The following is a 10,384-nucleotide window of genomic DNA, read 5'->3' as shown; positions in this document are numbered from 1 at the left end:
ACTCCACCAACTTTTACTATTCATTTCAAATCATTTACGTACATAATAAAAAAATAAATTATTTTTATAATTATTCAAAATTTTAGGATATTTTTATAAAAAAACCTTTTTATTGTCTAGAAAAAAAATAGGATTATAAATCTTCTTTTAAATAAAGTTTACAATTATTATTTTTCTCGTTTTAGCTTTACCTAATTTCTTATTTTGGCTCTATTCACAACTAAGATCAAGTTATTTTATATAAGATATTTATCCATTCATTCAATGTCTCAATAACAAATATCTAAATTATATATATACACAAATATAAAATAGCAAAGACATATCAAAATGAATTCAACTAAAATTTATTTAATCATTGAATATAATAATAAAATATATTATACTCTAAAATAAAGAATATAAAATTTATATTTTAGAGACAATATTATTAAAAATAATTACAAAATAAAACAAATATACATAATATTAAAAATATATATAAAAGAGCGTGTTTTAGACTCGCTTTGAAAGTAGCGTGTTCGGTTGGAACACCCATCTCTCCATATTATCTAAAACTAGGACACTCCACGACAAGAATCCAATCGTAATCCTAGCGTGCAGGCCAAACTAGAGTAAATGACTTAAGACACGTGGTCTCATTCCATTGGTTGATGATCAAGCCCTTTTTCGTCATTTCACATGCTAATTCGGCCTATAAATTAAGATCTGAGCCTCGCTGTTCTCATACCAAATTCATATAACCTTGAGATTATCAATTTGAAGCCTTCTTCGAATTTCCTCATTCAAGGTAATTATTTTCTTTATTTTCTTTCATTATTTTCAGTGTTTTATTTTCAAAAGATTCCGGTAGATTTAATTTTTAATTAATTAATTTATTTCTGGAAATTTCCAATGAATTTTATGAAATTTAGTTTAGGGATTATATTTCCTTTTCGATTTTAGGGTTTGCTTTAAATTCAATCGCAAGTTTTGAATTAAAGCTAGGGATTTCTCCTTCAGTGCTAGATTTTCTTTACATGCAATCGCGAAACATGAATCTACATCTTAATTCTTTAATTTGACATGTAGATTTCCTTTTTCTTCTTTTGAATTTATATTCGAATTTATTAAATGAAACTTACGAATTTGATGCTACCGTTAAGTTGGGTTTTAATAATTTAGAACAAGCTGAATATTTTTAGATCGTGCAGGAATCGCTGATCTATTAATGCCCCCTTTATAAGATTTAGTATATTTTCTTGAAAATTTGTATCAGAATTGCTTTGTTTTCGTGGACCTGGTTGTTGAAGTATATTTATTCTTGTTTCAATCTATTTAGTCTTATTTGTGTTCTATTTTTATTCAAAATAGATGCAAATTTTCGTCAAGACCCTCACCGGAAAGACCATCACATTGGAGGTGGAGAGTTCTGATACTATTGACAATGTAAAGGCCAAGATTCAGGACAAGGAAGGCATCCCCCCAGACCAGCAAAGGTTGATCTTCGCTGGTAAGCAACTTGAGGATGGCCGCACGTTGGCTGATTACAACATCCAGAAGGAGTCCACACTCCACTTAGTGCTTCGCCTCCGTGGAGGAATGCAAATTTTTGTTAAGACTTTGACTGGGAAGACCATTACATTGGAGGTAGAGAGTTCAGATACCATTGATAATGTTAAGGCAAAAATTCAGGACAAGGAGGGAATTCCCCCAGACCAACAGAGGCTGATTTTTGCTGGTAAGCAACTGGAGGATGGCCGTACCCTGGCTGACTATAACATCCAGAAGGAGTCCACCCTCCACTTGGTGCTCCGTCTTCGTGGTGGTATGCAGATTTTTGTGAAGACACTTACTGGGAAGACCATCACCCTGGAAGTTGAGAGCTCTGACACAATCGATAATGTTAAGGCCAAAATTCAAGATAAGGAAGGTATCCCTCCAGACCAGCAGAGGCTGATATTTGCTGGAAAGCAGCTAGAGGATGGGAGGACCCTTGCAGATTACAACATCCAGAAGGAGTCCACCCTCCACTTGGTTCTCCGTCTCCGTGGCGGGATGCAAATTTTCGTGAAGACCCTGACTGGAAAGACCATCACCCTGGAAGTTGAGAGCTCAGACACGATTGATAATGTTAAGGCCAAGATCCAGGATAAGGAAGGAATTCCTCCAGACCAGCAGAGGCTGATTTTTGCTGGGAAGCAACTTGAAGATGGGAGGACCCTTGCAGATTACAACATCCAGAAGGAGTCCACCCTCCACCTGGTCCTTCGCCTCCGCGGCGGGATGCAAATTTTCGTGAAGACCCTGACTGGAAAGACCATCACCCTGGAAGTTGAGAGCTCAGACACGATTGATAATGTTAAGGCCAAGATCCAGGATAAGGAAGGAATCCCACCAGACCAGCAGAGGCTGATTTTTGCTGGGAAGCAACTTGAAGATGGGAGGACCCTTGCAGATTACAACATCCAGAAGGAATCCACTTTGCACCTGGTCCTTCGCCTCCGCGGTGGCTTTTAAGTGTGGTGCCGAACACCTGTCCAGTTATTGTTGATGTGTTAAGTTTGTATGTGTGTGGGTCGTATGCTAATGTGAGCTGGCCACTAGGCTGGGGAAGCTTACGAGTAAAAATAATTGCTTTTATCAACGCTTTTAGTTGTTCTTTAGGTTTCAAGGTTCTATGGCATTGAATAAATATGTTTTTGCATTTTGCAGTCAAGTTTCTCTCTTGTTCGAATTTACATGAAGGTGCTAATAATCTATTATTAAGTTATTAAATTATTTATTAGAACTTAATTAACACATATGCTCTTGATCTTCTAAAAAGATTTGGTTGGAATGACTGCAAACCTGCACCTACCCCTATGGTTCTTGGACAGCAATTATCACAAAAAGATAGTAACCCTGTCAAACATCCAGAGAAGTATAGAAGTCTTGTGGGAGCACATCAATATCTCACTTTTACACGCCCAGATATAACATTTGTTGTAAACCAAGTATGTCAATTCATGCATGATCCTCGTGAGTTACATATTCAAGCTGCCAAGAGAATCCTTCGTTATGTGAAAGGAACATTAGCAGATGGGCTTTTTTTTTTTTCCCTACTGTAAAAAGGCAACCTAATCTATACCAGATTAAGAGTGATCTTATAATTTAAAATTATCTCATAGTGTTTGATAATTGTTAGATAAAGTAAGATTCGTTCCTTCTTAATATAATTGGTTAAGTTTCTAAACCAAAGTAAGACTCAGTTTAATCATTATCATTGACATTTAATTAAACATGATATGATTACTGAAATGTGGTAAAGTTAATTTATTTTCTAATAATTTTATAAATTCTTTAGCATTTACGTGTAAAAATTATTAAAATGTTATAAAATTATAAAAGCACTGTTACTTTTTTGCTTTTCCACGTTATCCTCCACGTACCAAAATGTGTCCATATCAACTTTTCTCTCCATGTCTCTCTCCTCAACTAAAATAATTATCCATCACTCAATCCAATTATTAAACTCATCCTCACCCAACCCAAACCTCTTAATTCGCACTAATCACTATTATCACTTTAAGTTTCACATTTCCTTACTTCTGAAACAGAAAATACCAAACCTATGAAATAACCAAAAACAAAAAAAATTATAATCATTTTTATATTTTATATCACTTTTGAAAATGAAATTTTAATAGTCTTTTTTATCATTTTAATAAATTTTATATGATTTTATAATAACTTTTTAATATTTTTCTATAATTTTTTTATAATAAGTTAATATTTTATAATATTTATTTTTAATTTCTTTTCTAATTTTAAACAAAATTTGAATAATTATTATAACTTTTTTATATAATTTTTATAATAATTTAATAAGCCTACACTTCATCAACATTTTTTAGCCTTTGACCTTAACATTATCTTCACCATCACTCTTCATAACTTCCAACTCTCTGTCCTAATTGGATGAACCGACCTCCATAACAATCACTACCCTCTCTTCTAGACTCCTCTTGTTACCCATTAAATAATCACATATTTATCTTATAAATTTATTTTATACTTTATTTAAAATATAAAACATTAAGATTTTAGGGTATGCTAAATTATGGCACATCTACAATATCAGTGAATTTTTTTTGAAATAACTCTATTTGTAAAAAGTTTATATAACTCTATTTGTTAAAAAAAAAACTAAAGAGCATGGGTTTAAATTGTATTATGTATATATATATTATTTTCCTATATAGAATATATAAAATGACAAAAACATCATCAAAATAATATAATTTACTTTGAAAAATGAGATTATTTTTGTCTTTCCCCAGTTGAATTGGTAACTGGTTAATCCGTGACATAACTTAGTTAGGGGATTTATAAGGCCTAATACATAATTTTGTACTTAAGTTGAACACTTTTTTCTAATACAGTACTTGTATTAAACAAAATTTATACATTTTGGTACCTGAAACTAACATTGTTAACATTTTAGTGGTTAATTTAAGTTTTAGAGTTAATTTAATGAAAATTCATAATTAACTAATAATATTAGCAATTAACTTCATCAAATTGACCTTAAAACCCAAAATAATATTAGCAACAAACTTTCATCAAATCAGTTCTAAAACTCGAATTAAACACTAAAAAGTTAATATTGTCACCCTCATTTACCAAAATATATAGATTTTGTTACATACAAATATCATATTGAACAAAAAAATACAAATACTACATTAAAAAAGAATGTTAAACTCGATACCAAATGAATTTGTAATAAGTATAAATTAACAAATTTTTAATTTTTAATATAAAAGTATTATTAATTTTTTGTCGCATAGGACGCACAAATTAATTGTATTTAAAATACAATAATTTTTAATAATTTTTTTAGCATCGACTATGAAATCATAAGGGAAATCAAGAGGGTGAGGAGAGTATTTAGTAAAAGAGAATTTAAAATATAAAAGGGATTGATGTCTATCTCAATTTATTTAAGGGGATTTCATCTCAGTTAATCAAGCATCAAATATTTAATAATGATTGTTTGTACATGTTACATCATATTTTAATTTTTATTTTGATCACTAAAAAAATTAAGTATTAAAATAAAAAAGTGGTAGAAAATAAAATAATGTATTAAAAGATTTGTTACATTGTACTCATTTACTCTATTGCAATAAGTCAAATTTTTTTAATATTGAAATTTTAAATTTCAAAACATTAAAATCAATTAAATAAATTGTTGAAATTTTTTTTACTTTATAGTGTTAATTGATTTGTTACTACAATATTGAAAAATTAAGTAATTTAATCTCATTCTAAAGTTTAAAAAAAGTTATTTTATATGGCCAATTTACTAAAAAATGCCCCTTTTTTTGTTAATTACCGAAATGGTCCAACTTTTTTATTATTTACGGAAAAGAACCATTTTCCCGAAAAGCGCGTCCACGTCAGCGCGTAGTCAGGAGACGTGTCAACAAAACACGTCCCTAGAGGAGCATTTTGTCCACGTCAGCACAAATCGCACCCTCGTGGACGCACTTTACTGATGTGGTAAAAACACTCCCCCAAGGACGTGTTTTAGCCCTTGTTTAAATTTTCAAAAAGTCATTTTTTTAAATATTATAAAAATAGACCAAATTTTTGAAATTCTACAAGAATAAACCTTAAAAAAGGTTCAAAGTGATAACACCACTTTTTTTAATGTGTCACCAATTAATATGGAAACAAAACTTACAAAGCAAATCTTTATATAGATTCAAAGTCTCATTTCTCTTGTTTTCTTAAGAGATGTGAGAAATGAGATATGTGTATATATAGACTCATGAATAGGTTTGCAGCTTGTTCCTAAACAATGTGGGATTCCTTCCTCTTTTAACTAACAACATGAGATTAAAAGCTACACTATATTTTATATTTTTTTTACTTTGAGTTTAATTTTTTTTACAAAAAGTTAACATTTGTTATATTATAAATAAAAATTTTAAACTCTATAAGTAAAAAAATTATAAAATATAAAATAAGTATGGTAAAATATTAAAAAATAAATATTTAAAAAATTACTAATAGTTGAGTGATCATTTTGTAAGGTTTTATAATTCGATAGCTAAAAAATTATAGTTAAGTAACTACTAATGTAATTTAATCTAGATATAAAAATATGAAAAATAATTATTATATTTCTATAAAAAAACTTATTTAACATAATTATATACTATGTTTAAATAGATTATCAAAATACATCTAAAATAAATTTATCAGCATTTATTAGGTGATGAAAATTAAATTAAAATTAGAATTAAAAAAATTAATTAGTATAGTAAAATAATAAAAATAAGTAAATATTTTAAACAGATATATCAATTTTTTAAAATTACAAAAAAAATACTATTTGAGTGCCAAATATTCACCATTTATTTATTAATCAAACATTCATAATATAAAATAAAATTAAAAAATTAAAAATACAACTTCTAAATTTAAATAATGGAAAATTATTTTGAAAAATTAAAAGTACAACTTCGAACATTTAAAGTTGAATAGAAAATTATTGCATGTACAAGTTTCATATGTGCAATTTGTTCTCTTTTTTTAATAGTTCTTTTGTATATGTTAACAATTCTAAAATGCAACAAGAATAAATATCTCAAAAGATAACTTTATATTATGAGAAAATATTAACAAAATATAAATAAAATAAAAATTGCTTTGTAAAAAAATTATAAAATATAGTGTAACATTTAGTCTCATATTGTTAGTTGAAAGATGAAGGAATCCCACATTATTTAGAAACAAGCTGCAAACCTATTCATGAGTCTATATATACACATATCTTATATCCCACATTGCTTAAAAAAACAAAGGAAATAAAACTTTGAGTCTATATAAAGATTTGCTTTGTAAGTTTTGTTTCCATATTAATTGGTGACACCTTAAAAAAAGTGGTGTTATCACTTTAAACCTTTTTTAAGGTTTATTCTTGTAAAATTTCAAAAAAAAGTATTTTTATAATATTTAAAAAATAACTTTTTTAAAAAATTTAAACACAGGGTAAAACGCTTCCTTGGGGGAGCATTTTTGCCACATCAGCAAAGTGTGTCCATGAGGAAGTGATTTGTGTTGACGTGGACAAAATGCTCCCCCAAGGACGCGTTTTGCTGACATGCCCCTTGACTCTGCACTGACGTGGACGCGCTTTTGGGGAAAACGGTCATTTCCTGTAAATAATAAAAAAGTCGACAATTTCAGTAATTAACGAAAAAAGGGTTTTTTTAGTAAATTGCCCATTTTAAAAATTAAAATCAAATCAAACAACTCATCTTTAATAATTGTTTATGAAACCTAATTTTTTTTATTATATGTTCTTAAATCTTTTGTACTAAGCTAAAAGAAAAGAAAATTCATTTTAATTAATTAATTGATTTTATCTTCCATATTAAACAAAACCCATAATTATTTTCATCACTTATTTACCCAGAATTAATTGATTACTTAATTAAGGAATTTATTTATTTTTCGTTTAGTTTAGTATGGAATATTCAAGATTATATAATTAAAAAAATTATGTTTCATAGACAATTATTAAAAATAAGTTATTTGAGTTATTCCCTTAATGATAATTTGGAAATATAAAATAAAAATTTAAAATTTAGAAAGAGATTAAATTTTAATGCATTATTTTAGTTTCTATTACTTTTTCACTTTAATCCTTAATTTTTTTTACCTAAATCAAAACTTAGAATTTTTTTTCCATAACTAAAATGAAAGCGACTTAGAAGTTGAGTAACTAAAATGAAAATGCAAACATGATTTGACATGCACAGTTAACCTTCATTAAGAATTGAACACTTAGATGACTAAAATGAAAGCATACTAAAAATTAGTTGGCAAAATTGAAAATTTTTTTTCTGAAATGACTAAAATGGAAGTTTCTAAAAATTAAGTGACAAATTGAATAGTTTACCCTTTCTTATACAGTAAAAATTTTCAAATTAAAAGAAAGTGGAAAAAGGAGAAAAAAGAAAGAAGAATCTTAACAAATTTAAAGTTGGGCCTACGGATGTTAAAACTCTGCAGTCTGCATTTGTCAGTGTCTTTGGTGGGCTGACATTTGGAATCATGTTCCAACCTTATCCAAATTGAATCTAGTTCCCTCCTAAACCATGTCCAAACAACGACCACCACCACCTACACGTGCTGATTTTATGATTAATAAAACCACGCCGTTTTCAAATTTTCCCTTGACCGTGAAACTCACGCTCGATTTCATCAAACGCCACGTTTACATGTTTATCATAAAAAGGTTTTCCCAAGCGAGTACAGTTCCCTCATCATAATCTCACGATTACAGATTCCCATCACATTAAGTTGCGTGCAACTTCCGAAAATAAAAAAAAAACAAATCTTAAAAATTAATAAAATAATTGTGTAGCCCTTTCCTTATAATTTCCTCGCCTTTCTCAACGAAATAATTAAACTCCACCACCCCCTCAGACTCTATCTGGTTTTTAGGGCTTTTCTAACTTTTCTGATTATTTTTTGATAATCCAGAGTTCAATCATCTAAAAGAAGCCCTAAAATCTTTGAATCAGGTAAGTTTGCAGCTCTATTTTCTTCAATTGATTTCCCCCTTTCTTTTGTGGGTTAAACATCGTTTCTTTATAGGTCGTTGATTGAACTTAGGTTTTTCTGATCTTGGGTTTTGATTATATGATCAAAATTTATATTTATTTCTTTAAATGGCATGCTACTTGTATATAATTAATTTGGATTGAGAAAATTTATGTCTGAAGTGAAGGGTACAAAATTTAATGATTCATGGTGACTTTTTCTTTGTTTATTTTTGAGATACGTTGTTTAAATAGTGAATCTTTAGTTTTTTCATGTTTGGGCTTGTTTTTAATAAACTTGTTAGTTGATTCTTTGATGATATCTGTAATCAAGTTGCAGTATTTTGCATGGATTCAACAATTTGTCTTTTATTTTAATTCTATTTCGTATTCTACTTCTTGGAAGAAGTCAGAAGATCAAACTGTTAATTCGAAACTTAAAGACTTTAATCTTCTAGGCCGAATCTTGGTTATCGCGACCAAGTTTCCGTCTTGTTAGGTTTATATGGTTCTTGTGTTTTGTACAGCCTATGGTTTTGAATTTACAATTATTGTACAGCCTATTCTTGTTTATGCGAGATTTGTGAGGTTGTTGTTTATTGATTAATTAGTTGATGAGAAGCACTGAGATTCTCCACTATTTTTTGGTTGCCCAATTGAATCTTACTTTTTCTTTTTGTTTGGCGTGAAAACTGTTATTATTCTTGATAGGGGTTTATGTTGAATCTGATGATCTATTGATCTGCATTTTTCAGGTCTGAGCTTGTGGTTTGTTAGGCCTCTTTGATCAAACTAAGTTTCATGTCTGATCTTGACGTTCAAATTCCTACTGCCTTCGGTATGATTTCATCTTAACTTCCAAATATTTACCTTTGTCCTTGATCTGCCGCCTGTCCTTGTTAATAACGTGTGTATTTGTTGTGTTAGATCCCTTTGCTGATGCAAATGCTGAGGACTCAGGTGCGGGTGCAAAGGAGTATGTGCATATTCGTATTCAGCAGAGGAATGGTCGCAAAAGCCTGACAACTGTCCAGGGGTTGAAGAAAGAATTCAGCTATAACAAGATACTTAAAGACCTGAAGAAGGAGTTTTGCTGCAATGGGACCGTGGTCCAGGACCCTGAATTAGGACAGGTGTGTCCCGTAACCCCTTACCTTATATCTGTATCTGTTATTGGAACCCAATTGTTTAGTCTGTTATTTTGCGGTATGTATTTAGGTGATTCAACTTCAAGGTGACCAGCGTAAGAATGTATCAACCTTCCTTGTTCAGGTAATTCATAAGTGTGTTTTTGAAAGCTTCTCGTGTTTATGCAAAACGCGTGGTGGTAAAGTTGGAAATTTGCATTTTGTCTTTGGTTATTGATCAGGCTGGCATAGTGAAGAAGGAAAACATCAAAATCCACGGTTTCTAAGCCTGTGCTGTGGAAGCAGGAAATACTATCTATCTGATTAGGACATATCTAAGTTGGTTGGATGACAAAGTATGCATGTTGTGTTACATGTGCTTTCCAGTTCAGTGGATGATTATGATATGTTTGGAAGTTTGTTTGGCTATGTTGATTATATTAGACCTTTATATGTGTTGAAATATTCTGTGGTTTGGTGCTTATTTTGGCAATTAGTATGGGTGAAGAAAAATGAGATATAGTAATCAGAGAAGTAATTTGCCGAGCTGGATGTCTACAGTCACAAGCTTGATACTGGGATTTAGTATAATTTTTTTTTAGCTTTTTATGTGACTAGTAAAAAATGATAAAAGATTGGGTTTTTCAATTGGACATCATGATGTTTCATATTAAT

The 10,384-nt window shown here is 29.8% G+C and overlaps 2 protein-coding genes across 2 annotated transcripts; both read left to right on the top strand.

Moving 5' to 3' along the window:
* Nucleotides 1–633: 633 nt before the first annotated feature.
* LOC107895193 (polyubiquitin) lies at nucleotides 634–2,698 on the top strand. Its single transcript, XM_016820453.2, has 2 exons — nucleotides 634–790; nucleotides 1,354–2,698. The coding sequence occupies exon 2, from the start codon at nucleotides 1,354–1,356 to the stop codon at nucleotides 2,497–2,499; it is 1,146 nt and encodes a 381-aa protein (XP_016675942.1). The 5' UTR covers nucleotides 634–790; the 3' UTR covers nucleotides 2,500–2,698.
* A 5,595-nt stretch (nucleotides 2,699–8,293) lies between these two features.
* Nucleotides 8,294–10,174, top strand: LOC107895192 (protein translation factor SUI1 homolog 2). The gene is made up of 5 exons (XM_016820452.2): nucleotides 8,294–8,564; nucleotides 9,338–9,420; nucleotides 9,510–9,715; nucleotides 9,801–9,854; nucleotides 9,952–10,174. The coding sequence occupies exons 2-5, from the start codon at nucleotides 9,384–9,386 to the stop codon at nucleotides 9,994–9,996; spliced, it is 342 nt and encodes a 113-aa protein (XP_016675941.1). The 5' UTR covers nucleotides 8,294–8,564; nucleotides 9,338–9,383; the 3' UTR covers nucleotides 9,997–10,174.
* Nucleotides 10,175–10,384: the final 210 nt, after the last annotated feature.

The sequence above is a fragment of the Gossypium hirsutum genome, chromosome A13 (genome assembly GCF_007990345.1).
Source record: "Gossypium hirsutum isolate 1008001.06 chromosome A13, Gossypium_hirsutum_v2.1, whole genome shotgun sequence".
NCBI lineage: Eukaryota > Viridiplantae > Streptophyta > Magnoliopsida > Malvales > Malvaceae > Gossypium > Gossypium hirsutum.
Note: the sequence above shows the minus strand (reverse complement) of the source record. Positions and strands in the feature narration are given on the sequence as shown.